Source organism: Notechis scutatus, chromosome 1 (genome assembly GCF_049901735.1).
Source record: "Notechis scutatus isolate UNSWTSFEM ecotype Mainland chromosome 1, rNotScu1.2, whole genome shotgun sequence".
In the NCBI taxonomy this organism is placed as follows: Eukaryota; Metazoa; Chordata; class Lepidosauria; order Squamata; family Elapidae; genus Notechis; species Notechis scutatus.
Window position 1 is genome coordinate 70,341,715 of NC_142009.1, and position 23,013 is coordinate 70,364,727.

General features: G+C 35.4%; 1 protein-coding gene across 11 annotated transcripts in view; it reads left to right on the forward strand.

Annotated features, from left to right (window-relative positions):
• CEP170 (centrosomal protein 170) overlaps positions 1-23,013 on the forward strand; it is an 85,436-nt gene that overhangs the window by 38,298 nt on the left and 24,125 nt on the right. For 8 of the 11 annotated variants that reach the window (XM_087967273.1, XM_087967265.1, XM_087967276.1 and 5 more), the window contains exons 8-11: positions 649-1,116; positions 2,825-3,441; positions 16,122-16,271; positions 22,658-22,784. In XM_087967273.1, coding sequence (XP_087823399.1) covers positions 649-1,116; positions 2,825-3,441; positions 16,122-16,271; positions 22,658-22,784 — 1,362 coding nt within the window. The remainder of the gene's footprint in view (positions 1-648; positions 1,117-2,824; positions 3,442-16,121; positions 16,272-22,657; positions 22,785-23,013) is intronic. The other 3 variants (XM_087967304.1, XM_087967301.1, XM_087967312.1) reach the window with 1 other exon arrangement.

Here is a 23,013-nt window from a genome sequence, read left to right on the forward strand (position 1 = left end):
TTTAACATTTATTCAGGATGTACAGTCTTTCTTCTTCTACTACATTCTTTGTTCATCAGAAAATAAGAAATGTACAGTTCCACACGTTGTAGGGTTTTTTTGCTGCTGTAGTAAATTTTATTTTAAATTGATCTTTACTTCCCTTCTGTAGTTTAAATTTTGGATTTTCAAAAAATTTCTGAAATCTTTGCATCTTCCTTTATTTACTTGATCTTTCCAGGAATATTTTTAAAATATAATATAACTAGGTATATTTAAAATATCCATTAAAGCTAAGTCTATACTTAGATTTCAATATTGGCCATGGAGTTGGAAATACTTTCTAAAAAATCATCTCTTTGATATCACCTCTGACTTCAGTAAATGAAGGCAACATTTGACATCAATAAATCTAACAGATTCCAAATTTTCTCTGGATTCCTCATGAACTTGCAATTGGGCATGCTAGTTTTATTGCATGTCTCCAGAATTAAAATACCAACAAGGTGAAGAAAAATTGCAGTTCTGAAGCTGTTTTTCATTCTTTCTGCACAAACTTATATTTCTTTTTCAAGAATTTTCACCTGGCTTTCATACTGATTCTGAAATTCCTTGAAGACTTGGGTTGCACAATATTGGAGAATTCAATTTCTTTATTTTTCTTAATAGGAGGCAGCACAGATGGCAAGCAAGCTGAGGAGCAGTGTGCAGCTGCAACTGGAGAAGAAGCTTATCCTTTTTGTAGGGAACCAAGTTATTTTGAAATCCCTACAAAGGAAGCCCAGCAACATTCACAAACACCTGAGGGTACTATTCATGAGATCCCAACAAAAGATACACACATAGCAGGGGCGGGGCATGCTTCATTTACTATTGAATTTGATAACAGCACCCCAGGAAAAGTAACCATCAAAGATCATGTCACAAAATTCACTCCAGATCAGCGTCCCAAGCCTAAGAAGTCTCCTTCTGGTGCTCAGGATCTCTCTGGGCTTCAAACTGTGATGATGGCACCGGAAAGTAAAGTGGCAAACTGGTTAGCACAAAACAATCCCCCAACAATGATGTGGGAAGCCTCAGAAGAAGATTCAAAAAGTATTAAGAGTGATGTTCCAGTCTACTTGAAGAGACTGAAAGGTAAAATAAATAATTTCAGCTTTATTTCTTTTGCCTTGAACACATAATGTAAGTATACTTGCTAGAATTGTATACAGTTACTACACTTCGTTGGGATTCTTACAGATCAAGACTTTTTAATCAAAGCATTTTGATTAATAACAAATTGTACCAGGACCAAAACATTGTGCTTGTCAAAACTTGTAATGTTAATGGAAACATTATTACAGTTGCAAAATAAACATTTCCTTTAAAACCTGTATACATAAACTGGTATAATTTTCCAATAATGTTTTATAATAGAATTCAAGTGAAAGTAGGATTTTTTGGTATTTTTGTATTCATAACTAAAAGAAACAAACTAAATGTTTTCAGCTAAAAGTAGATGTAATGATTATAATGGTTAAAATATAAATATAAAGCTAATGGGCAGGTTCCAAACAACATGTTGTGATCTAATGCTTGATGGGTTATCAGAATGTATTTACTGCTAATGTAGAGCGGTCCCAAACAACGGTCCTATGAAGTGTGGAACAATTTATTTTTGTTTTGTTTTTAAAAACACCTTGTGTTTAAGGATATTTCTGGAGGAGGTACCCTTCAAAAGTTGTGATCTAATGCTGATGGGTTATCAGAAGGTATTGTACTGCTGAGTGTAGAATGCATTGCAGTAATGTACAGTATTGAACATCTTGTATGCAATCCCTAGCCATGTTTTGTCAGTACTTCCAGCGTTGACTTAGATAATATGCATCTAAGAGGCTAAGAAACAATTACTGACTGTTATAAAGTAATTGTTATAAAGACTGTTGTGAAGATGAAAGCATGTTATTCAGGGCTTGTCTTTCCTGGTCAAGACAGAATATTAAAGCTTACTCAGTATCTAGATCACAACTGTGTTTTGTGGTTTTATAGGGGAAAAATAGTACATTTTTACAGCCAATCAACTTTATGAAGAAACCTTGAGAAATTATTCAATTTATGTAGGGGAAATTCTTGTTGATCATCATGGCATTTTTTTTATTGTACAGACTTCCATATTATATAGTTGCTTTATACTTATTCAGGTAGATATTTTATGATCATTTAGACATTTTTCCATGTGATTCTAAATTGCATTTTAAAATCAGATATATAAAAATTAATATCGTGTTTATCTCTTGTTTCTATGTGAATTTTCACAAGAACTATTTAATTAAAGCAAAAAAAATCTTAAGTTTTATCAGTATTAATGCAAATGAAGGAATGTATTTTGTAAACCGAAGGGATAGGTCTAAGTTTTCTGCAAATTAAATAATTAACAGGTGTAAAACCTAGACTGGTTATTCCTTTTTGCTTTCTACTTTTCATGAACATTTAGAAGTAAGTTTTCTTCCCTAGTTCATGAGTTATTTGTAACAAGGGGTTAATATATTTTGATTGAAAATTATCTCTTGTGCCCTCATAGTATAGTGTTCAGATTTCATCAGAACATGATTGGTTAAGAACTGAATGTCTTTTGAATAAGGCAATTCAAACACTTGCTGGTGAGCTGGCAAATGACTCCATTATTGTATAGCAAGTCTGAATGAGGGTGTTGTTGCTATGGGAAGCCTGAAGACTTGTTAACTAACGAACTGTTGAGTGTCTAACAGAGAACCAAATACTGTATTTGTATGAACTTTGGAATGCTCTTTTTACATTATGCTGAATATAGAGAGCTGGATTTTTCTTTTCTTTGTCTTTGCAGGAAATAAACATGATGATGGAACACAGAGTGATTCAGAAAATGTTGGGGCACACAAGTTCTACAGTAAATGTGCTGCACTTGAAGATCATTTAAAGCATCATTATACTGAACAGAAAAAATTACATTCAAAAGCTCTGAATGTAGAGAAACATTCTGATCAACCTGTTTTAAGTCAGACTGCCTTTATGATTGAGTTCTTTGATGAAGGCCATCCCCGGAAAAGGAGATCGTATTCTTTTTCTCAAAATATAGGAGGTTTGTGCCCTGAAACGCCTTCTCCAGCATCCCTTGCAAGAACTGAAAAAGTGAAACCTCCCCCATCATCGGCACAGAACAACTCCACCCAGCACAGGGCGGTGCATGCAAAACTTTTCAAGCAAAAATCAGAAGAGCCTTCTGCTGTACTACCTTTCTTACAAAGTGCATTGTTAAGAAGTTCAGGAAGCCTGGGGCATAGACCAAGTCCAAACGAGGACATGGAGAAGAAGCTAAAAACTCAGCTTGTTCCCGTGAATCTTGAAAAGGATGATGATGACCAAAGTGATAAAGGTACTTACACTATTGAACTGGAAAATCCTAACGCAGAGGAGATGGAAGCACGCAAGATGATTGATAAGGTAAGTCGTATAAATATTTGCTATTTTAATTAACTGTTATTTGTGATGGACTTGATAGGATAATAACCATGGTAGTGGTTATTGGACTAAAGGTGTTGTGATACCTTTCTTCAGAACGATACTACTCACAAAGCAAAACTGTTACTATGTTGTGCAGTGTTTTCCCAAGCTGTTGCTAGTACACAGTTCCAGTTTTGCTTAATCCTAATGTACTGCTTTAATAGTGCCTTTAATATGTGCCTTGTTTTTTAAAATCTGTTTTCCAGAACTGATGTGAATTTATGTCAAGTTTTTTTATTTCCTCCATAGCAAATGAAATGAAATAAGGTAATATTGCCTGATTTATAAGTTGCCTTGTGTTGAGTTTACAGTTAAATATTTTTAAACAACTTGTATAGTTGTATAAATCAAGACTTTTCTATGTTGCTTATTTGTGTGCTCCTTTTAAGTTAAATCATTTCAGAAATAACTAAGTTGAGCTCCGAAAAATAAATTAAAACATTTTTTTAAAATGCTACATATTTATCAATTTAGAATAATTATAATTCAAAATTAAGAGTCATTAACAACATACCAGCAATGGTAGTAATTTTTTATCATGTTAACAAACACACTTTTGTGCCAACTTTAAAAAGTATTTTATGTTTTATTGGGTCAGTGTTGACTCCTACAACTACTTGGACAAGTCTCTGCAATTTTCTTTGCAGGATTTTTTGGAAGTGGTTTGCCGTTGTCTCTTTCCTAGGGTTGAGAGAGAGGCATTGATCCAAGGCGCCCAACTGGCTTTGTGATTAAAGCAGGACTAGAACTCACAGTCTCCCACTTTGTAACTCGGTGCTTCTACTACTACGACATACTGGTTCTCTAAGTATATTTAGGTTGAAAATACAGTATCTGGGATGCTGTAAATTATTAGTGTTGCTACAGTTTGTTGAAAATACTGCTTCAAACTTCTAATTTTGGTACATCTATTGCCTGATCATGATAGTTTTTTATAAAAATTAAAATATGTAGCAATAATATAGAAGCATAATGAAATCCTCTGTTCATGCAAAAGCTTTTTAACATCAGAGATATCTGTTTAGGAATGAAATGTGAAAGATTGCTGTTTGACTATTTGTTGTTGTTTTTCTTGTTGTATACTGAAAATATTAAAAACATAAACTTGAAAGCTATAAAGGTTTTTTCAATGTAGCAATAGTTGTCAGTTTATGTGGGAACAAATACCCATGCTGTAAATCATGGGTCTTCAAACTTGACAGCTTTAAGACTTGTGGACTTCAACTCCCAGAATTCTTCCTCCAGACATGTTACTCAGGAATCCTGGGGTTGAAGTCCACAAGTCTTAAACTTGCCAGGTTTGAAGACCCTTGCTGTAAATGATCAGTTATAAATAATAATAGATATATAAGTGATTGTCACACTGTTACATTGATTGTCCTTAGATTTTAACTTAGATGCATTTTATTTTACTTATTGTAAGAAGGTGGATATTTTCCTTTATTAAGTATAATCGAGAATTTAATGCAGATCCAATGGGTTGGAACCAGAATATGATTTCTACAAGTAGAAGACTTCTTTTTCGTTGGGAGAATTGAAAATCAATCATAGTTCCTGTTGATTAAAGGAGATTAAGAGGGAACATAGCAATTCATCTTTCTCTCTCTTCTTGGCAGGGAGAACTTTGTGAGTACATGAGTGGAAATCTGCTCTTAGGTAATCTAATATATTTTTGGTCAGCATAGAACTCTCCTTCCTAATATTTGGATTATGACAATATTTCACTAAAGCTTCCTTCTTGGTTTTAATAGTAACAGTGGTTGCGTAGCTTTTTGAAACTCATTAAATTGGAAAACAAGGAAGAGCTGTGAATGATTTTGGTTATGTTTTCATATTACTCATCCCATCTGGATTCTATTTTAGTTCAGAGCTTGAGTTAATTTTTTCAAGACTGAACTTGAATTCATAGGTGTTTTTTTTGGAGGGGGGGGACCAATTCTTTAAGAACCTGATCAGTTTTTAATTATAACTACTGATTTTTCATTTTGTAGAAAAAGAGTCCATAAATGATATAAAATTTAAAATTTGTAGTTTTTAATATAGTGGTAGAAAATGTTATTCATGATCAAGAAAACAGAAAAAAATAAATACTATGACAACCAGAATAGTTCATGTTGTTTTTAAATTCCTGTAATGCTTATATCATAATTTCCTGGTTGCTATCCTTAGAAATAAAATCCCCTTCTGAATGGACATTACAGCAATTCTATGGATCCTAGTAGGCTACAACTTACTTTACAAATCTAGTATGTAATACTTCAAAGGAGCTAATATTTCACAATGCCATACGTATACATGAATGAGCTTGGAAAATATACTACAATTCTAAATACCATTCTAAGAAATACAGTACTTGAAAAAAATGTGTGTGTGTGTGTGTGTGTGTTTCAGTAAAGAGAGCATTTCATATATATATGTCAAATTGAGAAACCAAGTATTCTTTAACATTTTATTATCTGAAACATAGGTCATTCTCATAACAGTTTGAGTCACTATTTTTTAATCATTAATCTTTACTATTTCTGGTGAATTATTCCATGTTTGCATTTCTTAATATGGTCATTTATATATAAACCTTAAAGTTTAAATGCACTAAATGGTCTCAATTCTGTGTGTAATTCAGTCTGCATCTGGATGATCTAGGATAGAAATAAGACTTGAACAAGAAAGAAAGTAGTTTTCTTTGAAACTCGGTTTTGCTCTTACTCTCTGTTGGCTTTACTACCAAGAATGAGAGACACATGCAGGTACTACATTACTTTTTTTCTTTTCTTATTAGAAAAATAAATTCAGTGCAATAGCAGTGAAGTCCTGCAGCTCTGAGTTATTTTTGTCGGTTTTATCACTTGCATTGTGGAACATGGTTTACAGTAGTCCTTTCCAATAGCCAGTTTGGTATGTTCTTAGGAGTATTGCATGCTCCCAGTCTAGTGCACTATGAGGAGAGAACCAAGGTCAGAATGGGAATTGCACAATTTGGGATGGAGAGAAGAGGGTCCTAGCAAAATATCTCTCTGTCTCCTCCTCCTCCTCCTCCTCCTCCTCCTCCTCCTCTTCTTCTTTTCCTTCTCTCTCTCTCTCTCTCTCTCCCCCTCTCTCCTTCCCTCTCTCTCTCTCTCTGTGTAAGTACATACAAAGATACTGATGCAGATATAAATAAATAGATACTGATCTTTTAAACAAATTTTGTTTATGCCATAGTTATTAGCAAATTAGATTTAAAAGGCTTAAAGTTACCTTGTATCATTTGATAAGAACAGGTTCCATGAGGGCCTTGCAAAAACAGGAAAGAAATTGTGGCTACTTTTCATTGATATATTGTTTAGTCATATCATGCATTAATAGAATAAAGATGACTTTTTAAGAAAAATTATTTCAGTGGGAAACTGATCAAACTTCTGGATTTCACTTGGTGAAAGTGCTTCAAGTTCTATAGTGTAGTGGGCGGGGACAACCCTGAAAGCACACTCTTGGAGGCATTATCTATTTTTAAAGGATTTGCCAAGCAGGATGGAGTAGGATGGCAGCCAAACTCATTGCCTGTATTTAAAATCATTGGCAGGCTGCTATGTACCTATTGGCATTAGCAGGGCACAGATGTTACATGGACCCACACCTGACCCATTGTAACATTTCCTTAAAGGAACTGAGGGGATGAAGAAAGAAGAAGAATGGGGGCTGGGCAGAGAAAATTGGCAAGGGAAGGAAGAGTTGAATCACAGTGGAAAAAGAAAACTAGCATGCACACACAGAAAAAGAGCAGATCTCAACAAATGGGAAGAGAGTGGAGGACAAAGTAGAGCAATTTGACAAATGGAGGAAGAGGAAGGGATTGGTTATCTTATTTTAAAGCTTGAAAAGGGATGAAACAATAGCATCATAAAGAAAGAGGCTTAGTAACAGGATTCCTGTATCCAAAGTCACAGGAAAAGACAGCTGAGGAAGGGAGTTAGCACTAGATTTGTAAAAGTGTGGAAAAAAACAGTGAAAATTCCTGTATCTGGGGTAAATCTTTCCTGGATATCTTCCTCAGGAAGTACAAATTGGATTAAAAGAGAAGGTTTGAAATAATAGCCATATCAATAGTGAAGTTATCCATCTAAAGCAGGGGTGTCAAACTTGATTTCAGTGAGGGCCGCATCAGGGTTGTATTTGACCTCGGGGTGGGGCGTGACCACGGTGGGTATGGCCAGCATGACATCACTCATGTTGGGGGGCTCTTGTGATGGCCTGAGCACTCTGCCTGTGAAAACGGGCTCCCAAGCTCCATTTTTGGCTGCGACGGCTTCCTGCCAAACTCTGTTTTTGTTGACAGAGGCGCCATGGGCCGGTCCTTCACTGTTTCCAGGGCGGCCCTGCGGGCCAGATCTAAGCACCCCCCATGCCTTTTGATACCCCTGATCTATAGTATACAGGTAGTCCTCGACTTACAAAGTTCATTTAATGACTTCAAAGTTACAACAGTGATGAAATAAGTGACTTATGACCATTTTTCACACTTACGAGCATTGCAGCATCCCCATGTTCACCTGATCAAAATTCAGATGCTTGGCCACTGTTTCATATTTATAATGATTGCAGTGTTTCAGGGTCATGGGATCACCTTCTGACAAGCAAAGTCAATGGGGAAGCCAGATATACTTGACAGCTGTGTTACTAACTTAATAACTGCAACGATTCACTTAACAACTGTGGCAAGAAAGGTCATAAAATGGGGCAAAACTCACTTAACAAATGTCTCACTTAACAACATAAATTGTGGGCTCAATTGTAGTCGTAAGCTGAGGACTACCTGTACTGCTGTTCTCCTATATTGTCTGACCTGAAAGGTGTTTTATAATATGTGTCCCATTGGAATAGCTTCCTATTTCAAACAGATCCCATGTGCATAGGTTAAAATCATGCCAGATTCTAAATCTCCCGAGAAACTGGTTGTTACTTGAATTAGTTTCATCAACCTGCCCCCCACCTCCACACCAAAATGTATTGGGGGGCACACCAAATGTTTAAATTCTCATTTTTCATAACCATGGCTAACAGTCTCAATTGTTATGGCAATTTTTGTATTGTATTTAGATTTATTTGCATTGGCTGCTGGCTGTGTGTGTACACTTAAAACAGAGAGTGGTGAAGAATCTGTACATACTCAAGACTGATTTAGACTTGCCCACATACCCACACTTGCGAAAGGCTTAATGCGTAAGCAGAGATTGCAGAAGATTGCAGACGGCTGTTGCAAACCTTCCAAATCCCAACTGCAGTGTTGTGCGGAAGTGTGCTGATTAGTCAATCCAACTTCTTAGTCTGTGCTTACTGTTTGAGGGACCACTAGCTGGAAGGTTAAAATTCACTGACATATTAAAAAAACACTTATGTAATTGTCCTTGAATGACAGATCCATACGTTTCCTCATGTTCAGCGCAGAAGAAATCTGCTCTGATCCTTAGTGTTTATAAGTAACTGGTACTGCTTGACTTGATAAATACCATGTTTAATATTAGTAGATGTGTATGTTCCTATTTTATAAATTGAATTACAATAAATGTTTTGGTTTTCTACTTCTGTTACTCATATTTTACATATTTATATTATTGTACGTATGTTATTTTGTTACTGTTTACAATTATTTTTATTCATTTTTCTCTAGCATTGTTGTGTGACCTAATTCCACCCATTTTTATAGATTTGTGCTGATTGTTCTGACAAATTATATAATCAACCCTCATTGTTCCTTTTGCAAGAATCTCACAAAGGTTAAATGTGTCTTTAATGACAATGGTCTCTTTTTGCAATCCCAGTTTAAATGCCATGTTTTAAATTAATGCTGTAATATTCTTTACATTTAGATTTATATTATTTTTGTAAATATTTCAGTTATTCAGGTGATATTTGCTACTGTGAATTCCTCTTATACAGATACGATTACTCATTGTGTATTTAATAATGTAAAGAGAATGTTTCTTTAGTTCCATATTCCCATTGTATATTTGCTATTAAACCAGTAAGAGGATGCTTATTATATATGATAACATAGTCATGGTTATATACTTTATTAAATCCTGCATATTTTCATCATGTTCATTCTCAACTGAATCTGATCCAAAATTACCAAAATTTGTAATAGTAATTAGTGTTAATAATAATAAGTACATAACAGAAATTTCAGAGCTTCATAAAACAATTCAGGAGAGGCATGCTCTGGATCAGGGGTCGCCAACCTTTTCAACCTCAAGGACCACCAAACTCATAATTTTAAATCCCGAGGACCACTAATACGATTTTTTTTTTAAAAAGTAATATATTTAATATAAAATTTTTATTTTTATATTAAATATAAATTGAATATTAAACATAATTTTTATTATACACACACACACACACACACACAAATGCTTATTTAATTATAACAAAATCGTAAATGCTTAATCATAACTGTGGGGCAGAGTGAAGGGAAAGGAGGGGCCTCATCCTTTGGGCGGGAAAGAGGGAGGAGTTAAGAAGCCACATGATGCCTGGAGGCTGGGAAGATCTGGACGGGGAGGAACTGGTCTCCCTCAAACGGAAGAAAAGCAGAGCCATCTCATATCTCCCCAAGTCAGAGGAAACCTCTCCCTCCTTTGCCAGGTGTGGCTGCCTGGAGTTAGTTGGGGAGGGAAGGAGGGCTGTGGCCAGAATCGCCAACGGCTCCTAATAACCAGGCAACACCCTCCCTTCAGCTTCCACGTAGGAAGAGGACTCTTCGAGGCTTAAGCCCAGATTTCTTCTGTTGCTTCCAAGCAGAAAAGGGTCCCTCCCTGTGTGGAGGCCGAAGGGTGGGGGTGTCGAGTCCAGAAAAGCTGGAGCTCTCGCCTGCACAAACAGGTTGGTTATTAGGAGCCCGTCTTCCTCAGAGTTCTTTTGGTTTGGGCATTTGGTCTCTCCCACCCCGCCCCATGCCAAAGGAAAGCCAGCCAGGCTTCTCCTTCCCTCCTACCCTTCCCTCCACTCAATCTTACTTTGGGACAGAGGAGAGCACGCTGGAAACGTGTTGGCTTTTCCAACACGCCATTCTCCGGCGCTCGCTCGCAATTCTTCACAATCCTCTGAGGGGGAAGAGCAGCCCTGACATCTCTGCTGCCTCCCCCCCAGGAAAAGAAAGCAAGCAGAAACAGCTCTCACTGGGGCGAAAGAGCAGAGATCGGAAGGCACAGGCAACAGAAAGTGGCACTTTTCAAAGGCAGTAGTTTTCGTCTTCTCTTGTCTGTGCCTTCCTCAATCTCAGCTCTTTCGCCCCAGCAAGAGCTATGTTTCTGCTTGTTTTTCCTGTGCTTTCCCCGGGCAGCGATGGCTTGGGCCGTGGGGGGGGGCAGCAGAGCAGAGCCCCAAGAGGAACGAGAAAACTGACACCAATGCCCCATTCTGGACCTCTGAACTGGATGGTGAGCACAGACTTGCCCCCTCCTGCCCCTCCCACCACCACCAGCCAGTACTGTTCTTGCCCTGGGCCATCCCTACAGCCCATGGCCATCGAGGAAGAGCCCAGGCCAGGAGAGGCAAGCTGAAAGGTACGGAAGTGCTGCGCAAATCCAAGTAGAGCAGCATTCCTGCACCTTTCGGCCATCTCCATTGCTGCTTCAGCCCGCCTGTGCTGCCAGCCCCCTCTTGCTGCAATAGCACCATTACCTCGTCCTGCCCAGCAAGGGCTGTGCTGCTTTTTGCAGGTTTGCGCTCGGCCGAAGGGTGGGAGCCAGCAGGTGGGTGGGCTTTGGGGGGGTGCTTTGGGGAGACATTTCTCTGCAGCCCACCAAAATTTTCTCGCGGCCCACTGGTTGGCGAACACTGCTCTGGATCCCTTCAGTGAAACATAGTCACATGGTCACTATTTGGATTCATGCCTTCTCTGTCATGTTACCTGCCTTATGGAATAATTTTTCCCAATGTTAAATGGCCCAACTCTGCTGACCTTCTAGAACCGGGATCTCCAACCTTGGCAACTTTAAGACTTGTGGACTTCAGCGCCCAAAGTTCCTTAGCCAGAGAACTCTGGGAGTTGAAGGCCACAAGTCTTAAAGTTGCCATGGTTGGAGACCCCTGTTCTAGAAGGCCACGAAGACCTGCCTTTCCCCCCCAGCATTAAACCCAGAATGCTGATGGAGCCTAGCACATGTGTATTTATATTGAGAGAGAAATTTTTAAGAAGCCCCAAGTAATTTTCTTAAAGGGTATTATATTTTATCACTTTTTCACCACCCTTTAGGATGAACAGCCACATAAATCTGTTTAATACATAAATAATAACTATGTAAAATACATATATTTAGATATATAGACATAAATCCTGAAATAATATCTATTCTATCCCACTTTTATGAAATTAATATGCATCTGGTGCCCAGACAAGTCATGTGTCTAGCCTCTAAAAACAAATCTGTTTAATTTCAAGAACAGTGCTCTGTCATGAATCTCATATAAAGACCAGGTCCCATCCTCAAGATAGGTCTTTAAATTATTCACAATTAGGGCTGAGCACTTCCTTTGAAAAAAGTGGTTTGTAATGCACTCGTTTTTAGTGGTCCTATTGATCATGATGTTCAATCAAGTCCAATTCTTGGCGATTCTATGCATCACTTTCCTCCTCATTTTCTCAATCTTGTATGGCTTCTTTTAATTATTTTATGCTTTGGCTGGTGTTAGCTTTAATGTCTAGCCACAGTTTAGTGGCCAAACTGATGTTTTTGCTTTTCCATACGCAATTCATGTTCATCACTGCTGTGTGATCCAGGGCAATTCAATGCTTTATTTCTGGACTGCCTTCACTGCTTTGATCAATCAATAAGTTACTTACTGAATTGCCTTCACTGCTTTGATCAATCCTAAGAAGGGAATGCAGTCTTGCATATATTCAATCTCTTCACTGTCAATTCTAATGTATTCAGTCTTTTCACCGTCAATTCCAATTTTGACATTCATCAATTGTTATTTTGACATTTGCTTGCAATGGACTTGAGTATGGTGTTTTTGATCTTCAAGAAGAGGCCAAATCTCTAACTTTTGTCTTTAAAGGTTTTGATCAGATATTTCACGCTTTCTTTGTTTTTTTTTTAGAGAATAATTGTGTTGTCAGCATAGCTTATCAAAGATCAATCTTTACTCTGATTTTCCAGCTTCCTCACAATAACTTCAGTATACAGGCTGAATATTTAATTGTTGTTGTTATTATTATTATTAACTCATACTCTTTACCAGGGACTCCCCCATTTTAAGTTACATGTGAACTCTCCTGGCACTTACTTGGAACTTCCACAACTTTGGTTTCCTGGGAAAGACCTGTGCATCTTCAGGCTACAACGGCTACTGGTACTACGAGGATTGTTGTTGCTAAGCAGTGCAATCACTTGACATTACGCTTCATAACTACATCACTTAACATCAGCAATCCTGATCCCAATTGCCACCATAATCTGAGGACTAGTTATTGAAGTTAGTTATTGGGAAGAGCAGAGATCCCCAGGATGCATTTCAGCTGCAGTTGTCAATTGTAGATTGTAGGTATGTCAGATCTGACTTGGCATTATACTTTTGTATTAATGAGAAATTGTTGAAAATATAGGAAGAAACCATTGTTTCCGTCTTGACTATTGTCAGGTAATTATCACAACAACAACAACAACAAAGTAAAAAAAGAACTCCCAAATATTAAGAATGGAAAAATAAAAATAACAGTTTAGTATAGTCAGATAAAGAGCAACTTACTAAAATCCAGGCCTAAAAAGGAAAGCTTACCAGGCAGCTATAAGTCATTAATGCTGAAGTGAGGCAGCTTCCCCCAGGAAGGAATAATATCCTATTATATTATTAAATTAAGTCGCTCTTTTAATCTAAACCATGTCATTGGTTTTCTGTTAATTTTAAAATTCAGTAACAGTATAATGTTTACATGCATGTTTATCTTGTGCAATGGAATGACTTTACATCAAGGTACTTTATTAACAAAATCATTTATTATGCGCAGAAAAATAAATACAGTCAGGCTTTCTTAGTACTTAAATGGGAAGCCCCCGGCCGTAGTGTGTATTAAGGAAAAAAAATAAACATTAAACAAAAAATCCCAGAAGATTATGTCAAACCATTTCCATACTGTTAAGAAAGACTCAAATTTGACTTTGGGGAGTATTTTTTAATAGAAATGATAAAGTTCTGGTTCTTTTGAAGGTCTCAAGCAGAGATAGAACTGAAAACAGCTATAGATAGTGATATAACTTCATTTCTAATTAGTAAATATATCTATAATGTTTGTATAAGTGTATCCTTATGAAGTGTTAAGCACCCTAGTTCTAGAAAATGTATGTATAATGTGGAGAAATATATTGCTATTTTTTTCTTCACAAAATCTCAATCTTCAGGATCCCCAAATTTCATGTGGCATATTTATACAGAGATCTTTTCCATATGATACCAGAACATATGCTGTATGTAAATGCAATGGCGCTTTATTGGCAAATAGCAAGATTTTACTATGCAAGTAGTCCTCAAGTTACAACCACAATTGAACCCGTAATTTCTGTTGCTAAGTGAGAAATTTGTTAAGTGAGTTTTGCCCCATCTTATGACCTTTCTTGCTACAGTTGTTAAGTGAAACATTGCATTTGTTAAATTAGTAACATCTTTGTTAAGTGAATCTGGCTTCCCCATTGACTGGTTGTCAGAAGGTCACAAAAGGCAATCACATGACCCTGGGACCATCATAAATATGAATCAGTTGCCAAGTGTCTGAATTTTCATCACATGACAATGGGGATGCTGTAATGGTTGTAAGTGTGAGAAACAGTCATAAGTCACTTTTTTCAGTGATGTTGCAACTTTGAAAGGTCACTAAACAAATTGTTGTAACTCGAGGACTACGTGTGTGTATGTGTATGTACATACACATACACGCACACACACATGAAAAATCCACACTTTCAACATTGAGCATGAGATCCAAATTTTAAGAATGCTCAGAAATAGCATTCCAATATCTTTTTTAATATTTTGAATTATGGGTCCCCATGCTATACCAAATAATTTTTATACTTCCCTTTGATTCTGAATCCCTTGTGTGTTTGGAACTAATACAGTGTGGTGGATTATGGCACAGCGTTTAAGAAGACTATCAGTGTCTTCTGTGGTAAAGCAAATATTTATAAATATGCTGTGGAAAAGAGAGTATTTAATAGGTTGGAGTAAGTAGTTGATACAATTTGCACATATTAAATGTGGAGAATTTTAAGCTGATCTCCATTGAAACAGACTTCAGGGAGGAAAAAATGATTTTCTGTTTGGATTCTAATAATACTCAAGATGGTTTAAGTTCTTCCTCAGGATGACAGATAAAAAGAAGAGCATTGTGGCACAACCATTTGTCTGAAATGGTACTACATAGAGTTTCCTGCTTGAGCTTGGACTAAAAGACCTCCAAGGTCCCTTCTAACACTGTTATCTGTTATTACTACAGTATAAATGTATGATAACATATACTTTTCATCAAATGTATGGCATCTCCTTATGTAGAGGATTTTATCCAAGGTGAAAGCTTGTATAAAGTCACAGCTTTCAGATTTTAACAGATGGTTCACATAAGAAACACACAAACAAAAGAAATCAAACAACATGACTTTTTTAAAAAAAAGGTAACAATGAAAAAGGATTACAATAAATATTTAAATATGATATATATTTTATAGAGTTTTTCTAAAGACATGTTTTTCTAAAGACATTTAAATTTGCATGAAATTTTAAAATCTGGTATTTTTTAATCCCTGTATAGAAGAAGATACTTTTCAGATCTAATTCTTGCCAGATAATTTCAGTGCCACATAAAAATATATTTTGGAACAGTAGCACTAAATGCTGTTTTTCAGTAATTTCATTGTTATTGCAAAATTTACACACTGGGTTTCTTGGACTTAATACATTTATGCCAAGCATACATACATTTACCTAGAGTTAAAGGAGCAAGAACAGAAATATGTCTAGTTTTTATGGTCCATCTCTTTCATAACAGAATATATCATTTAATCCATACAATAATAAATACATGATATACATTACACACAAATCAAAAGTTTCAGTACATGAGGCACAAAAGGATTACTTAAAACTTTTCAGATGTAATTCTTATATTGTTTAAAATTACAGCATTCATAGAGGAGACTGGTTTATGGGTGCAATCCAATGGTATGTTTCTGTCACTAGAAGCAATTTCTCCATCCTTCTGCAACAAGCCATCACAAAACCTAAAAAAAACAAAAACATTTTCAGGAGTTCTCTAATCCATTTCACTAGATTTAGAAAGTATTCTGGAAATTGCAGCAGAGGCAAGAAAGTCTTCTTGTATTAAAGGAAGGCTCCTAATATATTTTGATTTAATTCAAAGAAAATATTAACAATTATTTTGAATCTCTAGAATTATAACACATCAGTTCTACTTTGAATAGTAAATCATTTCATAAAATGTTGTATCACAACAGTGAAATGTTTTTTTTAAAAAAACAACAACATTATAAGTGCTCACTTTATGTTAGTGACAGTACCTATACATTCCCATTGAACACTACAAAGGAGGCTTTCAGTTAATGTATGATGATTTGTTTTGTTTTCAGGTTTTTGGAGTGGATGACAGCCAGGATTATAATAGGCCTGTTATCAACGAAAGCCAGAAAGATTTAGTAAAAGATTGGGCTATTAATTCTGCTACAATAGTGCTTGAAGAAAAAAGACTACTGAGTACAACTGGATTTCTTGACACAGAGGTAGAAATAAAATTTTGATGGGTCTTCTTTTTTCTTCCATTAAAAGAGAGGACCTTTTTAGAGTCAGTGTTAAGCTAGTAAACTTAATAGCTAGTAAGAGCTATTAAATACTTTATTGTTATATAATAGTAATATTCTTTATTAGAGCTTGTGTATAATCTCTTAGTACTTAAAAAGCTATCTTCACATTTGCTTTTGTTCTGCTGCTATTCTATCTGCATATACACCATAGCACTGACACACAGGATTTTAGGAAACGGAAATAACCTAAATACTAGCTTTGTTGTATAACTATCACCATTCCTTTTATTGTTTGCTTATAGTTATTTGGAAAATTTGCAAGTCAAAGAAATATTTGCAGAAGCAAAGAACAGAGGGAAAAAAATTGCTGTTTCCAGATGGAAATTGTGTCATACTTTTGGAAGAAATTTCAAAACCAAACAATTTTTCTATAGCACTATACTAAAACTTGTTGATAATTTTTCACATCCAAAATTCTGCACACATACAGATCTAAATCACAAATCAACAGATGTTAGTATTCATCTGTTTTATAGGAATATGATGGAAAGAAACATATCCAAAGCTTAAGATGGCTTGTTACATTAACATCTACAATATACGGTTACATTTTTCATAACTAACATTATCGATGAATAACACTTGTGTTATGTCAAACATTCTCTTATATTGGTGTTTATGTTCTTTTGCACTCTAGTTTTTACTTTGCTTATACTTCCTTTCTTACTCAAATTTCAATCTTATCTTTATCTTCCAGAATCTAATCTTGACACTCTTAATCTTCATGCTCAATATTTCTATGTGATAGATTTTATGCCTAACTCTCTGAGTAATATATCTGTTTTTATTGTCTTGTTTAAGATAATTTTTTTATAAATAAAAAAAAAAAAAAAGATAGATAAAATTCCATAATAGATATTGATTTAAAGTAGCTTAAATTGACCATAAGACTTCATTAAAGGGAGGGGAAGCGTGGAAAATGGTGGTGGTTTTAATTAATTCATGGTTATTCAGAGATGTTATATATCCCATCCTAACACTGCCATATAAGTTGGTTCTCATGTGGTGGGAAAATTCCTATCAACCTTTCCAAACTAGAAGTCTAGGCTATTCTTAAAGCAGATTTGTATATGTAGCCAATCACTGCTCTTCTATCATATCAATCTTCAGGGTTAATGCCACTATTCTAATAAACATCCCTCACATTCATAATTTGGAATGGAAATGTTTGAAGTAGAAGCAAGTATGATAGCTTGGGCTTCAAAACTATCATAACTAAAAAAAATTTAAAAGCCCATTTGCTATAGACTTTATATTTGGTCTAGTTTAAGTTTAGAGAATGATGAAACCTGAAATGTGTCTAGGTTTACATGTTTGTCTGAAAAATCTATTGACTGTTTAAATAGCATTAAAACAGGCAATTTTTATGACAAATATCAAATTACCATGTTAGTAAGCTAGCAATTGGTTGTGAATAGTATAATTTGCTTAGCCCTGACATGAATACAGCAGATGCCAATCTGCTTTCATCTCCCGCAAATGGGAGTTGAGCTTTGCAAACAATTTATAATGATGTGTGTGTTTACTTTCAGTTTAAGTATTAATTTTTCATTATAATACCTTTAATGTTTCTTAGTTTATTTTTAATGTTTTTAGTTTATTATTTAACACAACATTTGATCAATTTTATCAATTTTTCCACATTTCATAATTTATTTTTGTAACCCAAAAGGGCTTGAAGCCTCTGCATCTGTCCATAGTTTTTCATTTGATGATTAGAGATAATGTGTTTTACTGAACTATTAGTTAAACATATCATTGTTATAAATACTGCAGAAAATATTTTGAGCTTTTATTATTGAGTATTGAAAGAATGTTAATATCCTTTAGAATCTATTGTAAGTGACTGAATAACATATCCATAGCAACCCATATATACATATTCCATATCCTTTAATATGAATGTCATCAATAAAAGTCCAGCTGTAAGATTTTTAGGCCCCAAAACAAATCTGGAAGTGAATAAAAATAATATCATGTGTGCAATCATGGGTTCTAAGCTTTTCAGGAGTTAAAACTCTGCATTTCTGAAACTGACATATGGTGTAAGTAAGTAACAAAGTATTGACTTTCAGTATTTTTTCCCTAAATATTTTAGGAATGCAGCAAAAGTAGCATTAACATTTACTTAACATTAACTTTTCAAAGAGATTTGTTGGAGTGTACACTTTTATTCTGCTTATTTAATTTAATTTCCCCCCTTTATTTTTATTTTGTTTGGGAACAATAGAGTAAAAAATAATTGATTAAATGGTCATAGGAACTAAGAATTTTATACTCATAGCTTACTTGACAATTCTTTCATTGTTTGACATAGAATAATTCCACTCAATTTGGTGGTATTACTTCACAGGAAATTTTTTTTTTAAAAAAAATAGAAGGCCAAACTGAAAGGCTTTATCAAAATTAAGAAAGTTGATTTTCATGCCTTCCTGATTTGTGCCACTCTGATGATTTGAAGGAAATTCAGTATAAAGTAGAACTTTTGTTTCAAATCTAAACAATGGTTTATACATTTTAGCAACCACATGTTTATCATCTGAACATAATTCATTTTCAAATTCTGTTTTATCATATTCTATTTGTGGTACCCTTTTATATCTTCTCTTAATTGTGCATATGAGAACCATTGAAAACTAAACCCCTATTCAGTCAATTGTTCTCTTGATTTCATTTTTAGCTCTACTTTCTCCAGTACTAACATCTTTATACAGTATATTAATCATTTTTCTTTGCCTGCTATTTTATTTTTCTATAAAACACTTCTTGGGCTGAGGCCCATAAAAGTATATTGGAGTATAGCCTGGATTTGTATCTCTTCCATATTTGTAATATGGCATTCCTGAAGAATCTAGTTTCTCCAGGCAGTTCAGGTGTCCCTGTATACCTAGTAATTGTAATATATTCCATGTTCTGGCATGATCAGTACAAGGAAGGGGCTTGATGTGCTGAGCAGAGCAAAAATAAATCTTTTTTAAACTCTTAACCAAATTCATATTCTGCAGATATCCAGATTCAAAAGGAAAATATGATTCATAGCATACCTCAGTATGCATGTACCACTGTTGACACTTCCTTAAAAATCCAGTGACTGTTTTTCTGGAAGTGATCATAGCAACTGTATGGTCCCAGAGAAAGATGGTACTCTTTTAAGGAGTTGCTAACAGGTGCTATGTGATACAGCATAATCATGACCCCAACTTCAGGCCTGGATCACTGCAGAGTTGTGTATTCTTGCTGTCTCTGTTATCCAAGTTACTTTAGGTACTTATTTCAGATCTCTCTGGCTTTTCTGAAATTTGGCTGTGTGACTGTGACCAAAGCACCTGAAGTCAGGACAAGACGCAATGGATGGAAACTAATCAAGGAGAGAACCAATCTAGAACTAAGGAGAAGTTTCCTCACAGTTAGAACAATTAATCAGTGAAGTGACTTGCCTGCAGAAGTTCTAGGTGCTCCAACACTAGAGGAGATTAGACAACCATTTGTCTGAAATGGTACTATAACTAGTTTCCTGCTTGAGCAGGGTATTGGACTAAAAGACCTCCAAGGTCCCTTCTAACACTGTTATTCTGTTACGGATGCCCTTTGGTGTATTGTCCCAAAAAGAAAAATTCAGATGGCAACACTGTGTCATTAACTGATATAATAAAGATTGATATCCTTTAAAATACAATAAAACCCTTGAATTTTATATCTGCCTGGACAATTTATTCTAGAAGAAGAAGCAAGGGGTGCAATAGAAGATCAGAGGAATGGATAAGGCAAATTATTCTGAGACTTTACATCCACTTCCTGCTGTTTCACCAGTTGGGCTGCTTGTTCTAAAGTGGCGGACTCATTACCTATCAACTCACATCAATCTGTGGTTCTTTCCAGGAAATGCTTGGGAATTACTGTTGGTTGACTCTTGGAATGAGGTCAGCCCTCTTTTGATGCTGTTCCTTTGGAAGGTGATGCAAGAATGATACTCTTGGATGAGTATCAGAATCAGTTGGGTGAGGGATTTGAGCTCTACATGTTGAACATAGGGAAGCAGCTGTCATAAAAAAAGGTTGGTTGCTACTTCAGGAGTTATAGCCAATCTTTGAATTAGATAACATGATAAGGATTTTCTGATGCTGGGGTGAACAGTATGTGAGTGTATTTTAAGTATTCCATTGATGTGGGCAAGGTCTCTATTTATGGAACCTGGGATAGCAATCACAAGAGTGATCGGGAGTAAAAGATTTGATATGGGCAGAGCATTATAGAGAAAGGGAAATTAATCTGATTGAAATGTAATTACCATTCTGATGGCCATATTATTTATCAGGCCTACAGAGTTATATTTGTAAAAAAAAACCTGATCTTGTAACTATAATATCAGATCAGTCTTAAATAATAAAGATCCTCACAATTTTCTTATAGGCGAGAAACATACTTGACCGGTATAACAAAGGCCAAGGTGGCATCAGATTACACAAGTGGGCTATGTAACAGCTAAAGTAGCCTGATGGGTTAATAGAATGCAGCTGGAGGAAAAACCAACTTGGATGTGGCTAGACAGAGTATTCAGGCCTTTAACAGCTTAAAGAAGCAATTTTAGGCATGTGTGTATTCAAAAAACTTATCAGGTGCTTCATATCATGAGGAGCTGGTTTGGCCCTTCTCAGAATTCTGCTACTGATCCCTCAAAGGTTCAAATATAATGCTTTCAGTGAGAATGTGGGATTTTGGGGGGGGGGGGGGATCATATTTAACAACCATGAATTCTTTTCAGCTTCGAGTGAAGACTACTGTTTCCTGGATGTCAGGACCAGGATAGCTGAGCCCATTTGGTTCTCTGCATGATTCTTTGGTTAGCCATTTTATGTATTTTGGTTTTGTAGTTTCTGATTTTGTTTGTGTTAGTGCCCAGAATCATTTTGTGTGTGATGGGCAGCTATTTAAGCATTTGAAAGGAATATTAAATATTTGCTTCCCTTTCAAAAAGGGACTTTTAATGCTCTGGTGGATGAAAATTGAAACCTCTGGCCTTAACAATACTAAAATGCTATGGTCTGAAAACTTAAATTGATGTAATACTCAGCAGTCAGGTTAGAGTCAGGAAGAATACAAAGAGATCATATTACACTTGTTCTTAAAGCATTTGCACAATCTGGCTGTTTGTTTCTGGATAAAATATAGAAGGTTGATCAACACTTTTAAAACTCCATAACATATTTGTATTCTGTGTTAATGGTGCATATTGGAATGTAAAATAATATCTTATGTAGTGATTATTTATATTAGTACTTTTGCCATTATATAGAAATAGTTCACACAGAACTATTCAGCTAGATTTCTTCTTAGGTGATTACGTTAGCGGTAAAGTACTAAGTGACTGCTACTGTAAATCTGTCACCTTCCTAGTGTTTCAAACCATTATTACATCTTGTTTGTAAGTGGGTTGCAGTCACTGTTTGTTTAACAGTGGCTTGCAGTCACTGTTTAAACCAGGTATGTCAAGCTTTTGGTTTGCCTGGCTGCACTGAGTGAAGAGGAATTGTCTTAGGCCACATATAAAGTATGTTTATCTTTTAAATGTTTTTTTTAATAAAATCTTGTGAGGCTGCATTACAAGCTGTCCATGGACTGTGGAATGGACACACCTAGTTTAAATAGTGGCTCATCCAACATTCCAGAAAATTCATGAGAAATAGGAACTATTCTATTAATGAAAATTGACAGCAGAAGAGAGAAAGAATATTCAGAAGAGAGAAAGAATACTCAGTGTTATTTCAATATGCCAAATGTGGATTGCTACACATATCATGGCTTCTGGGTTATTGGTCCTTTCCTTTTTTTTCCTCCCTGATTTTCTCTGATATGTGAGTAAAAATAATTTTCAAAAATCTGTGTTTGCAAAGAACAGTTGGCCTGAATCTATTGAAAGTCTCTCAGATCTTTAACCAAGATGATAAAATACCAACAATTAAGATGATCTTTTAAAACATATGAATACACTGGTTTTAAAACACTGTATTAAACTGGTGCCGATCTATGATTTTATTTATTTATGCATTTATTGGCTGCATTTGTACGCTACCTCATTCTCAGCGAACTTTCCACTTTGAGTTATTTATACTACCTAGGTAAGATTATAAAGACTCTTACAGTGTGAATTTGTAAACAATTATAACTTGTTTTTTCTTCAAAATTTTCAGCTTCCTACTTTAAAGTGCATAAGACCTGACCCTGTAAATATTTACCATAGAAATTTTTTATTAGATTGTCTGGTTTTATTGGGTGTGTAACTGGTCTTCTTTAAAATCCCATATTAGGAAAGCACTGGCCCATCTGGAAGCAAGCGCTGGGTATCACAGTGGGCTAGTCTGGCTGCTAATCATACAAAACATGAAGAAAATGAAATACGGATGGAGTCATCTGCGCTTGGTCATCTAGAAAATGGTATCACATCTAATACCCACAGCTCTTTTTATACTATATCAATCTATTATGTTTTTAGTCACATTTTGGGATTGGTTAATGTGTTTCATTCTTTTCAATGATTCACTTTTCCACAACTCTTACGGAAATATAATTATATTTTTATACTCTATCTCATAAGTTGCATTACATTTCAATTCTTAAATCTGAAAAGTGTGTGAGAGAAGAAAAGAGGCTTTAATTTTGTCTA